This window comes from Micropterus dolomieu, linkage group LG11, assembly GCF_021292245.1.
Source record: "Micropterus dolomieu isolate WLL.071019.BEF.003 ecotype Adirondacks linkage group LG11, ASM2129224v1, whole genome shotgun sequence".
Taxonomy (NCBI): domain Eukaryota; kingdom Metazoa; phylum Chordata; class Actinopteri; order Centrarchiformes; family Centrarchidae; genus Micropterus; species Micropterus dolomieu.
Window position 1 is genome coordinate 19,867,981 of NC_060160.1, and position 18,670 is coordinate 19,886,650.

General features: G+C 40.6%; 2 protein-coding genes across 9 annotated transcripts in view; one reads left to right on the forward strand and one right to left on the reverse strand.

The window, feature by feature from the left end:
- dlgap2a (discs, large (Drosophila) homolog-associated protein 2a) overlaps positions 1-5,601 on the reverse strand; it is a 127,896-nt gene extending 122,295 nt beyond the window's left edge. For all 4 annotated transcript variants that reach the window (XM_046062044.1, XM_046062043.1, XM_046062041.1 and 1 more), the window contains exon 1: positions 4,440-5,601. In XM_046062044.1, coding sequence (XP_045918000.1) covers positions 4,440-4,457 — 18 coding nt within the window. In that variant the 5' untranslated portion in view covers positions 4,458-5,601. The remainder of the gene's footprint in view (positions 1-4,439) is intronic.
- LOC123978670 (glutamate-rich protein 1) lies at positions 4,696-13,867 on the forward strand. Of its 5 annotated transcripts, none has more exons than XM_046062050.1 (7): positions 4,697-5,160; positions 5,418-5,464; positions 6,181-6,321; positions 6,545-6,691; positions 10,121-10,498; positions 11,970-12,161; positions 13,592-13,867. In XM_046062050.1, the coding sequence occupies exons 2-7, from the start codon at positions 5,446-5,448 to the stop codon at positions 13,690-13,692; spliced, it is 978 nt and encodes a 325-aa protein (XP_045918006.1). In that variant the 5' UTR covers positions 4,697-5,160; positions 5,418-5,445; the 3' UTR covers positions 13,693-13,867. The 5 variants fall into 5 exon arrangements, with proteins under 5 accessions (XP_045918002.1, XP_045918006.1, XP_045918005.1 ...); XM_046062049.1 differs by having other exon boundaries at positions 5,126-5,209; XM_046062046.1 differs by lacking the exon at positions 5,418-5,464 and having other exon boundaries at positions 4,696-5,160.
- Positions 13,868-18,670: the final 4,803 nt, after the last annotated feature.

Sequence of the window (18,670 nt, forward strand, 5' to 3'; positions counted from 1 at the left end):
AGGCTCAGGGCAACACAGCCTAGTTTGTCCACGGCAGAGAGCGGTCAACAGGAACCTCTCTTGTCCCAGTGGCGATTCAGGACGCTCACAAAGCAAATTGCTGTCTACATACAGGGCACATGAACATACACAACCACCACGCAAGCATACAGACACACCACCCAACACCACACACTATTACTGCTAGGTATAAGCAATTATCACAAGTAGCAGTGTATAATAGGATTTCTTGGCGCCTGCTGCTGTGGGCTAGAGTGCAACTCTTGGTGAGCTAATGGAAATCTGACAGGATGGAGGCGAAGTGGAGTAACTCCAATGCAATTCAAAGCTCCTCCTGTCTGCCTTAAGCACTGTCTGATCCCTTCTTAGCCAGGCAAATTTATCAAATGAGTGGTGTGCAGATTGAGCAGAAGATAAGTTTTGCACTGTGACCACTTACCCCAGCAATAACTAAAAGAGATCCGCAGAATTAGACAAAATATTAGGAGCCTTTCACCATAATGCTCCAATAGTACAATACCACAAACTAGGGCCTCAAAAAATGAACTTTGCGTTCAACTAACACCTCTCTAACACTGTGTCAGTAACAAATTACAAGAGTAAGTTTCACAAAACTTTGTGTCCAAATGTATCTCTCTAAAACACGCACCATGTGGCTCCTAACTCATAGTTTTTCTGTTAGATTACTGCTCTTGTAGGACACAGGCAGGCAGCAAACAAATGTACGACCTTTATTTCACCTATTTAGAACATGGGTAGGCATGCACATGAAAGGTAAAAGGTGGAGCTGAGAGCCGCTCCAGGTGCTCATGCATGGAGGAAAACAGTGCATCTGCAATGTGTTTGCAGGGTTGTATAGAGGTCACAGTTTTACCTAAAATCCAAGGGTGGAGCATTAAGAAATCATCTATAAGAATGGCCTATAAGAGTGCCATTCACTCAGCATATCCCTAAAGTTGGACAGGGATAATGAAAATGAGCCACAGTTAGCTCTCCAAACGTTAAACCCAACTATGTGCACCATAATCGTGACAGCAGCAGTATACAGCATTTATGTTAAACAGCTTGACCACATTAGGACGATTAAAGCATAAAGAAATTCTCTGGAGCTTAATCAAATCTCTAAGAAAAATTCTTCTGCCTTCAGTAGAGTGGACTATTTTATTAAGCCGATGTATTCAAGTTCATTGCTCGGTTTAAAGGGTCTGGTAAAGACTCTGTTGTGAAAGAGCTGGGCCTTTCGCCAACGGCAATACTGTTAGGACTCATACTCTACATGGGAGACCATAACTACACTAGGAGTTGTACGGGGTCTTGCACTTGCATTAGTTTCACATTTCACATTTTGACAAAGTGTTAACACAGCGGGCCTTAAGGGACAAATGTCTTAGCCTATTGCTTTTACCCCATGAGATGATTCACGTTTGTCCCCAGTCACCGAGTTTCAAATGCACACAGCTACCAAAAGACATGCGCGTCTCTCTGCTGTGCTGACTTTCAAAGGAAAGGAAAGAAAATGTACTAGTCTGCCTGACATAGGCAGCCTGGTAAAATCATCATAAATGATGGTATTACAAACTGGGATCAAACTGTCTGTGCAACTATATTAGGTTACAGATAGTATACCAGCTTGCTAATGGGTTTGTAATGAGTCACATCTGACTAAGGGCAATCTGGCAGCTATTGCGGTAACAGTATCACCGGGAGAATGCAATGACAGCCCACATGCCTAGAAGATGTGTGCCCACCACCACAGGACAAAGGTTATTAACCTAGTAGTATTGGTGCATAGGTATGCGCCATACCTACATACACACACAAAGACTCACATGCTGCATATAATGTACACACACTTGGTTCTCATGCATTATTAGATTCATCAAATGCAGTCCCATCCATCCCTTCCATTCCCCCTGTATCCCTCTACTGAAGCCAGACTGTTACAGGTGTAGTTAGGGAAAGGAGACATAAAAGGGAGGAAATACAGAGACAGAGGGAGAGAGAGAGAAAGAAAGTGAGTGAGATGCATGTGCATGACTTGGTAAGGTAATAGAAATTATTAAAGTGAGAGAGAAGAAGGATAAGAAGAATGGGACATGGAGGGAAAAAGCAGAAACACTTCTGTCACGATGAGTGGGTGAATAAAAAAAGAGCCTGCTGAATGTTTCAACATTTACTTTTAGTCAGGCTACTCTCCATTCACCGCTGCTCCTCTTCCCCTGTAGACCAAAATGACATCACCACATGCGTGAATGTAGCGCTTCATGTTTTCTGTGCATCTTCAAACAGATTAAGAGTGCGTTATCGTGTCACTGCCAAGTAGGCAAAGTCCACACAAGCTTCCCATTGACAAGTCTGTGAGAGTCTGTTCGTGTCGGCATGTACTGTATGTGTGTGCCCACTGGGCACGCAAGCAATTTGACAGCAGCATTGGAAATATCCTGAGACAAGCTACCTTCAATTCCAAAGTGCTTCTGAGTGGAAATAGAGTCAGTTTCCAATTAGTTTTTTTTGTCCTTTATTCTTTGTACGCAAGTGGTAGCTTAAATTGGGCTCTCATCTTTTTATGTAAAGAAATTGCCTGCCTGGTAGGATGAGTAAAGATTTCTCCATCTCATATGAATCATCAGGCTTTCACTGAAAGACTGATTAGTCTCCTGGTTTAAATCAGAAGGGGTGATGTGGATGAGAAGAAAGGCCCCCCCTCCCAAAGCTGGGAAGATGACAAGTTTATTTTTCAGTCACATAAGGACTTACAGAGGTAACATGTATTTCTCACTTGACACCCCCACCCCCCCAGGTTCCCTCTGCTTTCAGTATAGACAAGCTACATATGCATACATATTGCACAGCCACATCCAGGCAATGCACTGTTCACACATACAAAGATGCTGTCAATTACCCTCCTTATTATTGAAAAATGCATTTGCTCCTGACTGCTTAGCGGCACGACCACTGCTCTATAGCACTTGATGCCACCTGCATAATGAATGAACATGGGACACTTATCCATGACCCGAAATAAAACAAGCTTGTTACTATGGCAGAAAGTGCAGCTTCCATGTATGAACTAAACCCTTAGTTTCAGAGACTAGAGAATGAAAAAGACCATCACTTTCACATCAAAGTTTTACAGAAGCAGCTGTGTGTCATTGTAGAAAGGCTGGCTGACCACTACTGTCTAAAAATAAAGACTTTTTGTATTAATGAGGAAGGCACAGCATCGAGGAGGATGTTGGAAAAGCGTCTAACTAGAGAGTGAACAGCAGTAACAACCACGGAACTTCTAAAGCATTGCAATGAATATGATCCCCTATTTTTAGCACCTCTGTGATTATGATGTCTGACTATGTGAGCGCTGGCAGCCAACACTTTGTCACTCACAGTGTGTGCTGAGTACTGTAGATTTGCTGTCGATTCGGCAGCGGTGCTGAAGCAGGCATTCTCTACAACTTCACTTCTTTTTTGTCACTCAGTCATGGAAATATATTGGCGCTGAGACATCAATACTTGCAACTGCACTGAATCTTAAACGACACAACGTGTCAGTGTACAACTGTCAACGATGACAAGCTTTTTACACAAACAGGCGGTTAACTATTTCTAATCTTGCAACATCAAAAACAAAAGATGATTCCTACACCAGTAATAATCACCCATTCACAGGAGTACAATTCTCACTACTTGATTAATCAGAAGGCTTGTGGGAAGTGTGCTTATGCTGTTCAATGCCTTGTCTACTGTAACGTATTATGTAACATGTTTTCACGGGTCTGTGTAGTTCCTTGATTCTTAAAAAAAACACAACTCTTACAGTGCCTTCTTTTGTTAAGCTGTATGGAGCTCCACTCTCATTCAGGATTGCCAGCGCTGAGCTTGGGCTCTGTCAGACAGTGAAGCTCATCCACCCACAGAGACTACAGTCGGCATGGTACATACAGTATTACGTGACAGTGCACAACAGGAGGAGTCTGGGGGGATCAAACCTAGAATAACATCCATTTGAGAAGTTAACCGTGTACTAAAAGGGCTTTTTTCTGCATGAAATGGTCCACATCCAAGCATCCTCCTCAGGGATAAATGTAAGTGCAAGAGCAACATCCATATGGCAAAGCAGAGGAGAGGTGAACAATATTAATGCAAAAGTGATGCAAAAATCATATTATATTTTGTATATTGTGATGACTGCTCATACATCAACAAATTCGAATGGAAGGGTTTTTTTAAATATCATTTTGAAAAAGCCAACAGTCCAAAAGTCTGATTACCTTAAACAACTAAGAAAATCCTGCAAACACACCGCCTAAACACACGCCGTTTTCCCACTACTGCATACATTATCTCATTTACTGTAAGATGTTTGAATCCTGCACGTTATATTTTAGGAGTTAAAGATGTGCTCAAAGATTAATAAGAGAGAGAGAGAGAGGGAGATTTACCTTCTTCAGAGCTGACATTCTAGGTGGATCCTCTGTCTGCAAAGCCTGTTCACATGCTGAGGTCCCAAGCCAAGTTTGGAGGGTGCGCAAATCCTAACTCAGCCCGGTGCTGATGCTGAGCCATGAGGTGCCTGCTTAGTATTCTCATCTCGCTTCCACTCAGTCCTACAGCTGGTTCAGTGTGCGCACGCCCAAAACCGCTGTTATTACTAGCTTCAAACACACGGGGAGCTGTAGTGTGATGCATGGCGCTCTTCACACTTCATGAAAGAAAGTTGTCATCCTAACTAACCGCAAAAATAAATTGGGCTTGACTATTTAGGCAGGAAGGCACGCACCCGAAATTGATTAAAGATAATTATCGAAGTATTAGGCGTCACATTTTAATTCGTACTACATTTAATATCACAGAAACAATTTGCCTCAGTAAAATGTAAACTTCTTACTGTCTTTGTCGCCAAATACAAAGTGGTCGAGCAGTACCAAACAATGCTATGATATTCGATATATTAAACAGGCTGCTTTACATGCCGATTTCAAGAATGGATTTGACTGATCAAAATATTATATAAATGTATGATGGGCAGGGTACAAGTCTTTTTTGACAAGTAAGGCTAGATTAAATCGCCATTAGTTGGAATGGAACTCGGCGCGACTGGACCAAGTGACTTCTTCCTATGCATTCAATCAGTCCTGTCGGTGTGTGAGCTGCTGCCTGGTGGTGAGTGCAGCAGCTGGACGACGGCGAGCATTACTTCGCTTTGACAGGGGTAGCTGAGTTTTATTATAGCTGAGTTTAAATAGCTATAGCCATTCCTTTAAATAACTTTAACACCAACAAGTTATTTCACCGATTTGTGATGTTGTAACCTCTGTTAAGAAGCGAGCTCATTTAAAAAGCTAGCAGGCGGGTTAGCGTGTTAGCATAATAGCTATAACGTTAGCCAAATGTTACATTTAACTTTCCGTCCTCTTTAGTTCCGCTCAGATAACTACATATGTCGAAATGGCACGCAGGAAAGAAGGTGAGCATCACCGGTGTCGTCGACAGCATTATTAATATCATATACAAACTCCAAACAGTTGCAACAAGCTAGCTACGTTAGCTAGCTACCGTGCTAAGTCTCGCGTTAAGTAGGTTTCCAGCTATGTTGTAAACAAATGCACGTGTTCCTCTGTCAAACGACACTACTCTCCACACCATGCTGCGATACCGATGTCCAATACAAAGTAATTGTAAGATGTCTGGTCATGTTACCATGACCTGATGATGCATTGTAAAGTTAAGTGTGTATGTCTGTATATATGTGTGTGTGTGTGTGTGTGTGTGTGTGTGTGTATATAATAATAATAATAATAATAATCTTTATTTGTAGAGCACTTTTCAAAAAAGTGCTCTATATATATATATATATATATCTCAATTACTCTAACGGCATTTGGCCAGTCGTTGGGGTAAAAGTGCACTGCTGTTAATAATAATACAATGCACACATGATGATTCATAACCCAGCACCTCCTTTCAAGCTGGCTGCTTCTTTGACTTCATTCCTTTGTTCTAATAACACTGTCGCACATATTGGGTTGGTAATTCCACACTTTTTGAATTGCATTAACTGGCAGATTTTAGCAGGAAGTTTAAGATTTACATTTTCCCTATGAAGAAGTCAGATATCTCTAATGCGTCTGATTAACATGTGTGTACCTATGTGTTTCTTGTCCTATGTCTTGTGTTACTTAGCATTTCAATCAAAAGTACTCCAGAGGCTTTACCCTGCAGCTCCCAAATTGGAGGAGGAGTCCAGCCCACCAGGCATGGTCGAGGCCCTAGCCAACAAAATCTATGTGAAAAGACAAGCCTCTAAAGTGGACACTGCTACTGGTAAGATTACATTCAGTTTACCAGTGATACTTGCTGCTTACAATATTACTATGTACAATCATTTGGAAAACATTATTTCCTTTCTGATTTTCCCTTATTTGGTCCTTTCCTTTTTTTCAAAATACACACATTAACATACCAACATATCATGCAATTGCTGCCACCCTGCTGCTCTTACCATTGGAGTTTATTACCTACTTTTTATTTGCCATGACTGTCTCAGGAGATGCAGGAAAGACGCAGAGTGCAGCCAATCCGGGCAGGCGGATGTACACTGTTCTACCTCCTCCTGCAGACTACAAGACAGATTCAGAGAAATCCATCACACTCCCCCAACTAGAAAGGATAAATAGTGCCGAGGACCCAGCTGGTAAGACGACCATAATCTTACATTTATGGACTTGCGCTGTGCACCATAAAGCTAGAAGAGATTTATGGCATGGGGTATTTCCAGGTTGGCTCTGTTGAGTATTAAAGTTAATCATTTTGATTGTCTCTGCCACTCTAGTTTAGGGAAACAGACACTGATAATCAATTGTGTTTCCAAAGTGAGGAGAACTTGAATGCAGCACAGATGGTGTATGAGCCTGGGCGGTTTTCATTTTGATCTGTCTATTTAATTGAGTGTTGTTTTTCCGAGTAGACATCTACAACCTATCTAGGAGATACTTAACTCTCATTGATGCCATCTTTGAGGCTTGATTGTGAGCTGATGTTAATGCCAAGGTGGAATTTTCTTGACCTGTGATAAGAGTTGGCTGGAAGTTTAATTCCCACATGCTTTCTTTGAACGCTATGCAGCGTTCGAAGACAGAGTCAAAGACAAAGTTTATTCTGTCTGCACTTTCTTCTGTCATAAACGGGTGAAAAGATCAGAATGTAATAAGAGTCCTGGCTCATTACACGTGTCTCTGTACTCATCATCTACCTTAATAAAGACCTTTATCCACATGACATGCTTCTGCTTTACTTCAACATAATAGAAGAGATTTGTTGGCTGACACAGAGCAGCGTCTAAAGGTGCCCACCAAAATGAATTATTAGGCTATGTTTGATTAATTGCACTCATCAGCCTAACAGCGCCTTAATTGAATCACATTTTGATTTAGTGGGCAGTAAGCCTTGATGGAAATTGCAATCCAAAGTCCTGTTTAAGGTCAGATTGGATTGGGCTTCATAAAGGTGTCGTGATAATAGATCCATCAATATAATATTAGAGAAACAGTACAGCAATAACTAGTTTATATGATATAGTAATGACTCATCTAATAAGAGTGGCAAGACCAACATCTACGGTAGTCTCGAATTACCAGGTCTGTCTCTACACTGTTTAGACGGTTCCAGTGCAATCTGAACTCATGGTCTTAGATAATTAAATATGGAAACACAAGTCATCTAAAAGCTTCTTCTATATTTATGTGTAGCTATTAAAAAAGTGCATTTAGGCTTGAAAGAATGATCTTTTCCTTCATGTCGAACAACACCTTGATGTGAGATACTTTTTTTCATTTTCATTCAACCACTAAAGGACAGAATTAATAAAAAACACAATAAATAAGACATTTTTTACGTGAAAAATATGTGCATTCATGGTCAATCAGATGAGCAACAACATGACAGCAAGGTTATTTTCACCTTTTTCTTCATTGATGCTCATACAGACAAGTCTTGTACATGACTTTTGTTTGTCATCACTACTATCCATGTTCGATTAAATTGAGCAGTGGCTGCTCTTGAATTGCTTTTTCAGTATTGGTCGTTGTTGCTCTGCCAATTTCTCAGCTCCATTATGTTCTTGCTGATAGCCAGTTTACTGCTCACTGGGGTGAACGGGTCACTAAAAATTCGATGGGAGCTGGTTTTCTTTGACCTTTCAATGCCTCGAGTTGATAAAGAGAGGGGAGTTGTTATGAGGCCGAGAGGAAGCTGCTCAACCAGAGAGAGTGCCATTTCTGAAAGGACTCACAGCTGAGCTCAAGTCATTCTTGGTTAACTGTGAGGTTTAAGTTATAAGACATAAGAAGAGAAATTTAACACTGAATAAAAAAATAATAAAAAGTACCTTGAAACAAATGACAACAAATAAATCAAAGTGCAAAGCTAAGACTGAACATAAGTAGCTCTAATGACGATTTTCATAAGGTGGGAGGAATTCTGTAATTTTATGTGTATGCACAAAAGCTAATGAATAACCTGAGCGTTTTTATTTCATCTTTCATCAGAGTGCTGGATTGGGAGTAGTAGACTATATCTTTGTCTATTAGGGCTGCAACTAACATTTATTTTCATAGTCGACTAATCTGTTTATTATTTTCTCAGTTAATTGATTAGTAGCTTGGTCTATTAAATGTCAGAAAGTGGTGGAAAATGTCAGTCAGTGCTTCCCAAAGCCCAAGAGGACGTTCTGAAATGTCTTGTTTTGTCCACAACCCAAATATATTCAATTTAATGTCATAGAGGAGTAAAGAATGCAGAAGACGTTCACATTAAAAAGATAGAATGAGAGAATTTAAACTTTTTCTTACTCAAAATCCAATTATCAAAATAGCTGGTGATTCATTTAATAGTTAACAACTAATCGTTGCAGCTCTACTGTCTACTATTCTGTCAAGAGGAGCAACATAACATCAAACATACAGTAAACTGAATCTGCTGTACTTTTTTCAATCAACAGTGGTCTGTGAGGTCAAGCTCCAGCAGGTTTTTTTAAAATCAGTAACCACACCAGCTGATTTGAATGCAATCAGCTAAAAAGATGGAGTATCCCATTAGTGGAATCAGCTGGTGCAGTGATTAGCTGCAAGAAAACCTGCAGTCTCTCATCCCTTAATGCCACATTATTGGACATTACTGGGACTCGAATCCCCCTATTGGTTGTAGCCTGTGTGTGGGTGGCTGCTGGGTTTGAGACAACTTGGAACTAGGAAATTTCTGACCCCTCTAGTACAATGGAACCCCACTCAAAGTCTTGGTTCCCACTTGTGAACTCAGAGCAAAAATATATAACCGGACTTGACCGGGCCGCTGAAGGATGTCACACAACAATGGCATCTCCCATGGAAGAACACATTGTAAATAGTAAATCATAAACTAAAAAGCAACATAAATTATATTTGCCTGCTGTATTTTATTAATATAATACATACTGTCAAATTGAAAAACCTGTTCTGTCTGTCGGGGCTTGATGGGGCCGTGGTGCAGTGGCCAGAGGTCGGGAGACATGGCTATGAATTATCGCGTGTTTTTGACCAATCACGAAGGAGTTAAACGTCAGAAGTTGCTCGGGCCCTAAATATACAACATTTACAGACTTATGCAGTTTACAAACTGATGTAGCTAAATGGGAACACGGTTAACGAGTAACTTACATTTTATTGCACTTTATTTATTTATATTTATTATTTATGTCATTTGTTTTCATTAAAACGGCCATCTTTTTAATTAACACCACTGATGAGAGTTCAATTGTGTGCACACTGGACAAAGAAACAGTTCAGTTTGTCACGGTCAGCCATGTTTTTCGTTCACTTTTGGCGTCATGCACCATCACTCACCCGGAATGCTTTATGTCAGAAGTTCCGAGTTGTCTCAAACGCAGCATAAGGCCTTATACAGATTGCATGTTAAACCCACCCTACTCCAATATGTGACACAGAATCTGATCTTTTAACAATGTGAATACAACAATCTGATATTTGCTTTTGCCCAAAAGTAGAGGTGCATGGGGAGATTGCAATGGATTGATTAAGTTCAACAGCATTTGAAACTAATCAAGAGTTTACGATCTTGTTTCCACCAGAGGAGAGCGTCCATGATGGCAATGAAGCACTAGACAGAGATCAAGAGGAAGAAGAAGAGAAAAGAAAAAGGAGAAGAAGGAAAAGAAAACCAACCCTCCACTATGACTATGGGAAAGATGTAGCAGCTCCAGTGAGTGAGCCCAGCACAGGTCAGACACCTGTGGATGAGGGAGGAGAACGCATTAGCAGGAACAAGAAGAGGAAGCTGAAGAAGAAACGGCACAAAGAAAAGCTGCTCTCCATGGGTCTAATGCCCCGCGCCACTGCCCTGGAGTTCACATACCAAAAAGATGGGGATGAGGAGGAAGATGATGAAAGGAGAGCTGCTGAGGTGTCAGACTTCCTCAGCACAACAATGGAAATCTATATGTCAGATTGTAGGTATTGAACAGAGTGGTGTTTGTGTTATTGGATCAGCTGCTTTCTTTTGTTCTCTGTGCTAAATCTTGTAGCCACTGCCAAAGCAGAGTAGTTTGATTTATTATGCACAAAACTAGTGGCTTTTTAGGCTGAAGTTTAAAGGGTAACTGGGGTATTTTTTTTAAACTTCTCTCATGTTTTTGTGTCTATGTGACTAATTGGGACAACATTTTTTGAAACTGGTCCATTATTGAGCGAGCATGCTGCAGTCAGTAGCTGTAAAACAGGGCTGCTACATAATCCTACGTCCACTAAAGTGCTTGTTTTTGCCACTGACCAGTTCAGATTGTTAATACAAGTGTCTGGTTAGCTTAGTCTTTTAAAAAGGTCTATCTCTGTAGCAATCATTTCCATAATGTTGTCAGACATATATAATAATAAATGTTGCCTGTCAGGGGCGAAAACAAGCACTTTAGTGGACATACTTTAACAGGGCGCAATTGCCCACAAGTATTACGGTGCAGCCCTGTTTTGCTGTTGCCCACTGCAGCGTGCTTGCTCAATACTGGACCAATTTCAAAACATATTGTCCCAATTAGTCACACAGACACACAAACATGGGTTGAAAAATACCAAAGTTACCCCTTAAAAACACCAAGTAGTGCCAATGTTGAAAGCATGTTAAGGAAAAAAAACAGAATTCATTGCACTTCTGCCACAGCACATCTGTGCTTTTTTGAGACAGTCCCAGCGTGAATTAACCAGTATAGCATCAGTAATTGGATGAAAGTGTAATAGCTAAAATTGCAGTGCCATTAAGTCACTTAAGTGACAGTTTTTTGTTGCCAGATGTATATACAGTATATCTGAGTGCTAACTGGAAATCATTGACAACAGCTCTGATTTATGTATTTACATTTACATGAACTTTCATTGTAAAGGAAACCAAGCTAAGATACCCCAATATTACAAATGTTACAGTGTTTCAGATATTGTAAAAATTACAAATTAAAATCATGTTTAATATAGGGATTATTTGCGGCTGACTGACTAAGTTTTTAATCAAGGCATAGAGAAACAATTTCATTACGTCGCATGGTGTGCTGTAGATTAGGCCCTGGCCAGTGTTCAAAATAAGAGAAAGCTCCTCGATATCTGGTAGAGGAGCCTTGTAAATGAATGAGACTAAAAATAAACAGTGAGACTGCACTGCACAGATATGAGATTTGGCCAGTCTGCTGGCTTTGTAAATGAAAAGACAAAACTAGTAATGTTTTCTCTATTGGTACTCTAGCCAGTTAAGTGAAGCATGGTTAAATAAGTAAAGAAATAAAATATGTGTTTAAAAAAATGTTGCTCTATATTTGGTGCAGTTTATAAAGGTACCTCTTTTGTTTTGTCAGCTCCAGTTGGATTACGTTCCTCTAATGTTAGATAATTTCAACTTTAACTGACAGACCACCTCTCACTTCTCCCGTGCTTCTCCAGCCTTATTGCGTGCAGACAAGCTTCCTGTCCTGTCTCAGACGGTGGATGACCTTCTGAGCAGCATAGCCAGTGGACGCAAGCCGCCCTCTGTCCTGAAGCAGCTCTACAGCCTAAAGGCCTTTGTTCAGCAGAAACAGATAGACAAACTGGAAAAGGCTCTGAAGGAGCTCTACAAAACATCTATGTCCGCAGGTCAGTGACACGTTCTTGGAAGTCGTGGAAGGTCATGCTAGACGAAAACGATGGGCTCTACATGCATTCATCCCCATCCCTGCACATACTGGCCTCCTCTTGCTAGGATCAGCCCCAGGCCCTTGTTGACCTGTCCCTACAGGTTAATACATGCCTCTGTCTGCCCATGCTTGCCTTCTATTTTATGCGCCCTTACACTGATCTTTATTTTTCACCTGTGTATACCTGCCCTTACTTGCCTTCATTGGCCTTTACCTGTAAGTACCTGCCCTTAATGTGCAATAGTAGAGCTGGTCTTGTCTGTATTACATCTCACACACATTTGACCTCCACTGTGAGTGAACAAACATGTTTCAACTTGTTCATCTTGCCATTACTCTGTCAACAGTCAAAACATCTGATCAGTCCCCAGGCACGTTTCCGTATGTGTGTGTGTGTATTTGCATGGTTGGCTAGCTGGCTGCATTAATAGGATCAGCAGGGACTTTACGGCTTTCACACGCACAGGTGTATGTGTGTGAGAAAGACAGGCAGAGAGATCAGCCAGCAGATTCAGGCCGCTGCCATATCAGTGTCCACAAAATGATGCGCGCATCTGACAACAACGGTGTGTTTAAAAAAAAAAAAAAAAAAAAAAACGGCAACAAAAAAGTGGTTTGCTATCTCGCGAGCACAGCCTAAAATGGAGCCTGCTTCAGCTTTTCTAACCCCCCCCCCCACCTGCCCTCCTATTGTATGAGTCATGCTTTGATTTTTAAATACGAAACGTCGCCAGCAGATTGTATCAGAGCAGAAGTCCTTGTGAATTACTGTTTCTAGTTTTTAAGATTTCCTTTACGTAACTCATCTTTGCTATGTTAACATTTGAGGTGAAGGCACTGGTCCTCTGTATTTGACTTCACATGTGAATTGCTGCAATATAAGTTAATTCATTTGATATTCTTGATTAACATCCACCTTGTACAAATACAGCAGTCTGTATTTAAATGTAACCCACATGCACTGCCATCCAGGAGCTAATCCATGTGCTTGTTGGAGACGTGTGCTTTTTAACTTCTTCCCTCGCTCTATCCATCTACCCTTGCAGTGGCAATCAATTTAGTGCAGGAGCAGATTTCCTTTGAGCATATTTTACTGCACCCTGGAGTTGTTCTCATGAATGACATCGACTTGACTGCTCCCCCTTTTACTGTACATTTTATGTTCTGCATAGAGTCACTAAATTCAATACTAACTTTTAAAGAATAAGGCAGGAGACCGATGGTGTTAGGTTGAATCTCTAAATGCAGAGAGCTAGGGGGTAGATTTGAACACCGGCTTGGGATTTTGATTCATTGTGCTGAAAATACAATAGCAAATATGTCTCTTTTGTGGTGTCAGCAGCAGTCTCAGCTGTAACTAAAATATTGCTCTATGTCTTTGTGTTGTAGAGGAAACCACGGCAGTCACTTCACTTTTCCAATACTGGATCACAGACATCCTTCCCATGCAGGGAGACAAGAAGACAGGGCTTTCTACCATGCACCCATGAGACTGTCAGTCACACTGAAACAAAGACTCTGCTGAAGAATTATTTCCACTGTGCTTTATCACTTTAGACAAGAAAGTTCTGGAAATGTTCCACTCATATTCTGCATTGCACAATGTTGGACATTAAATGATGCAGTATAAAAACTGTCATTAAATATGTTTCCTTTTGATCTATACCTTTTGTCTAATCCATTTTCATACCTTATGTTGTACAAGAAGGAAACAAAGCCATTTAATCCTGAGCCGGGTAAATCCTTCCACCCACCCACCACGGGTAAGATTGAAGTTGTCATTATCAACCCAGCTATTATACCTCCCTGAGTTGTATATAGTTTAAAATGAAACCAACATTAAATTGGTAGTAACACAACACCTGTCCTCCTCATTTAACCCTCTTAATTGCCAGAGAAACAAATGTCAGCTCTGCTGGAGCACCAGGATTGTTTGCAGATCTTATGACATTTAAACCCAGCCGGTTAACCTAATAGCTCCTCAATTATCTACAGTACACTCCCCACAAATCAATTTCTGACCAAGTTGCTATTCCGTGTGCCTTTTCAAATTTGCTCTTTCACCTAACTGCCCTGGATTAATGAATAGTCTTCGGGGAGGTAATTCTGATGGTACTAATGGTGTCTCAGCAGATATTCGTTACAGGACTGAATGATCAAGAACAATAACATTCCCATTACGTGATAAACACAAGCACTTGTTGCCCTTACCTAACATTACGCTCAATATAGCAACAGCACACTATGTTGTTGATGGACCTTGGGAAACAGTACCACCCAGGGAGTCAGTAGCTTAACCTTCCGCATTACCATACCTGTCTACAGCTGAGATAATCTATTCTAATACATTTACCCATAGCTCAATGCCAGAGGATGAGTTCAGGAAGAGGGCAGAGAATTATCTCGACTGGACGGTGCCATTGTGATGACCTGAGAGAGACCAGCTCTTGAGCTACTGTTGTCTTTCCAGAACTGGGAAGCAGCAGTACACACTGGCAGGTTTTACTGTACACTGCAACACACAGCTCTGAGCGTGTGTGTGTAGTGTTATAGTGGTGAACAGTTAGCACCAGGGTTGCCATCTGTGGCCTCTATTAATGGATGGACGCAGCAGGAGCTGTCTGATGGAAGCTCATGGGCTCATTCTGCAGACATTAGCCAGACAAGGGCACATTGCCTGACATGCTTATATAACATAATATAAAGGTGATCATGCACTTTATCTGCATGGCTCTAGGGATGGCAGTGTCGGTCTGTTCGATCCCCCACTTTGGTCCAAACTGAAATATCTCAAAAACTATTCGATAGATTGGCATGAATGTTGGGATAGACAGCCATGCTGCCCTAATCATCCTAATCAGTGGTTTTTCTTCTAGTGCCACCCCGAGGTCCACATTTGCGTTTTTTTAGCGAAATGTGTCAATAACTCTTGGATGGATTGCCTTGACATTTGGTGCAGACAACAGGATCAATTGTAATAACTCTGGTTATCCCTCCAATGTAGCTATAATCAATATTTTTATATATAATAACCATGTATCAAATGACAGTGTGAAAGGGCTCATAGTGATGTGATAGTGACGAACCTACAGAGATCTACAGACCTACAGTCATCTGAATCTGCAACTCCCCACAGCTTTGTGAAGCTTGATAACAAGTTTCAACTCATTATTTAGCTGTCCTGCCATCATCGTTACTCTCAGCACTTTAAAGATGTTTACGGCTGATGCAGGCAGCTGTTTTCAGTAAAAAAAAAAGCTCTGAAAACCCATTTTGCACTAGCTGCATTAAACGGCAGACAGTTATCAATAGTTGTAGCATTTAGCAGCTTAAGAGCCAGATACTTCTCATATAGAGACCAAAAACTGAGCTAAAACAGAGTAAATATAAGACTTACATTTGCCAGGTGATCACAAACACAACTACAAATTAATGATACTCCATGTTGGATGTGTAATTATGTACAGGTTGCTAACAAGTTTGCCATATGATCTTAATGTTGTGTGCACAACTTGTTTCTGCTGCCTCCAAGTGGCTTAAAAATCTGTTAGTGCTGACTTAACTTTTCATGTAGCACCGCCATGAGGACAAAACTTTAATTCATCCAATACGTTTACGTTTATAATTTACATTTATAACTAGATTCCTGCAACACTATTGACATTTGCATCCCCCTCTGCTCTGCTTTGTGTTTATTGCTAATTAGCATGCTAATGTGCTAAACAAAGATAGTGAACATGACAAACATTATGCCTGCTAAACATTTGCATGTTAGCCATGTCACTGTGAACATGTTCGCGTGCTGATTAGCATTTCTAGCGACTGCCGTAGTGAACTGACCAATAACTACATTGTAAAGTTTGCAGATGACACAGTCATAGTAAGTTTAATGGACACCACTGAAACATCTCACGGCCCTGTACTAACCTAGTTTTTAAACTTGTGCAAAGAAGCCTTTTTAGACTTAAATGTTACAAAGACGAAGGACATGTGCATTGATTTTAGACGTCACGTTCCAACTCCTGAAAAGACGATTGGAAAAGAGGTTGAAATTGTTGAGTCATACAAGTATCTGGGAATCATCATTAATAAAACAAGCTGACCTTTGAACTAAACACAGATATGCTGAGTAAGAAAAGTCAGCAACGTCTCCTCTATCTGAGAAAGCAAGCGAAGTTTCAAGTGGACAGATCCCTGATGACATTTTTTTTATAAATCTTTTACTGAGTCCCTCTTTACTTTTTCAAGTATTTGCTGGTATGCTTCTCTTAGTTTTAAACGGAAAAACACATTAGCAAACAACAAAACAAAAACAAACAACAACTTTGAGTGGCACCATGGCTTTGCACCATTAATGGCGGGGTTGAGATTATTCATGGATGCATGAGTTGGGAGGCAGAATTGGGTCCTATTACCGGAGATGAGAAGAAGGTCATTGTTGGCTGCTCTTGCTGGAGAGAATTCCTCTCGTCCACAAGAGAGAGAGAGAGAGAGAGAGAGAGAGAGACGTTATCAGAACAGCTACCTCATTATAAGACCTCACTCTGAGTTAAGGACCCTTAGGCCAGGGAGGATATTAAAGCTCTCAAGAAATTTGCTGAGATGGCAGGAGAAGCCATTCTCAACATCAACAGAAAAACATCCAAATCATCCCACTCGGCAGATTCAAATAGGTTCTAGTGGTTCTGACTTCAAATGACTTGTGCCTTCTTTATAAAGCTATTTAAGGAACTGCTGAAGTAAGAAATCACTTACACTTGATGCTAAAACCTGAATTAGTTAACTTCTCATTCATCATTTTGCACTTTGTTTGGTGTCATATTCCAATCAAATAAAAGAAAGAATCCAAAACATTGAAAATGATGGTAAACTGCTCACAAACTGTGTACATTAACACCCCTCTGATTCTCTGCACACATCCACCATAGAAATAAATTAATACACTCTTGTATACAGTCTGTTATGGGTGATATAGCTGAAATAATCACATTATTGAAAAGACTATTTTATATTATTTTATGTATTGATATGCATCACGATGTGGCAAATGTATGCAAGATTAAATAGACTATACCCAATGTTATCCAATAAACTGCATTCCACTGTAACAAAACTATACATACATGCAAACCAACTGTAAAACCTTAATAATAACATTTTAAATACAGTTTGCCTGAAGGCCTTAATTTCCAAACAGAATTCTGTAAAACAGTAGCATATAATTTAAATATCATTCCACTACTGGAGTCGGGATACTGTGATATTTAAGCTGTATACTCCGATCAGCCTTTCTTCTGTTTGGACCGACTTCTTCGCTCCTGTGTGCCAGCTTCTGTAATCCCCTTAGACACACCACCTGCAGACTGCCGGTTATGTAAAGGCTGGAAGGAGACGTTATAACGGCTGACCAGGCTGTCCTGCATCACATAGCTGAGCACAGGTTGGAGTATCTGAGCACACACCCGGACAGACCCTCTGTCAGTGGGTATCCCGTCCTGGGAGTCCAGGAAAAGGAGCCTGAGAGAACCAAGTGTTATCTGGCCCTGTTATTCATTCCTATTTTAATAGGAAGACCATAAAGGAACGCTTCAAAATGTTTTTCAGACTCCCAAGACTGACCCCAGGCTACATCAGGCTGCTGCAGGTGAGTGTGAGCATTTTGGCAGACTGTGAAGATTTTAATCGTTTGGTCAATTTGAGCATTCATGAAATAAAGTGAAACATTGGATCTTGCATTGCTACTTTGTTGTAAAGGTGAACAAGATTTAGAGTCAAGTAGATACTGTAACCACATACATGAATATTATCATGTGCTGTGCTTCTTACTGCATAGTGACAATAAAGCTGTCTATACTACTGAGTAGCAGGAGCGTAAAGTGCTGAGTCAGTGGAAGTTGCTTGCCCGTGATCTTAGAAGCACGTTTGCACGTTATTGCAGTGTTTCTGCAACAAGCTACCTGTTTTGATTTGAGACCTTTAAAACAAAAAGGCTGAAAGCCCTCTCAGTGTTTTTGGATTTGAAGTGTAGATTACATAGTGCTTGGCATGCGCTGTCTCTACTGGTCCTTATGGAGTAGAATAAAGTTGCAGATGAAATAACTTTTACAGTTCTGAGAGCAGCCATTGATGTAATGAAGTGTTTGCAAAGGTACTGGTTTTATGGGCGCGTACAGAAGTTTATAGACAAAGAGAGAGAGTGCGTTCTGCAAGTTGATATCACAAAGCCTTATGCTGCTCTTATACAGCCATTTTCTCAGTCATATGTCTCAACAGATTGTTGTGACAAGATGATGAAATACAGTACTATCATATTATAGACACACCACCCACAGATATGAGTTTGTTCCAGGCTTCGGTAACTATAGGATGCATTTTGTTTTAGCTCACAAAACACAATCACTTTTGTGGTGGTGTTTACCACAAACAATGGAGAAATCCAAGCCTGTGACAGTCGATTGCATTGGAAAT

What these genes read in the sequence shown, in the direction of transcription:
- LOC123978670 (XM_046062046.1), top strand. Translation starts at nt 5,079, where the DNA reads ATGGAACTCGGCGCGACTGGACCAAGTGACTTCTTCCTATGCATTCAA. An exon ending in GTGTGAGCTGCTGCCTGGTG is followed by an intron (nt 5,161 to 6,180) that starts GTGAGTGCAGCA and finishes TGTGTTACTTAG; the next exon opens with CATTTCAATCAAAAGTACTC. An exon ending in CAAAACATCTATGTCCGCAG is followed by an intron (nt 12,162 to 13,591) that starts GTCAGTGACACG and finishes TTTGTGTTGTAG; the next exon opens with AGGAAACCACGGCAGTCACT.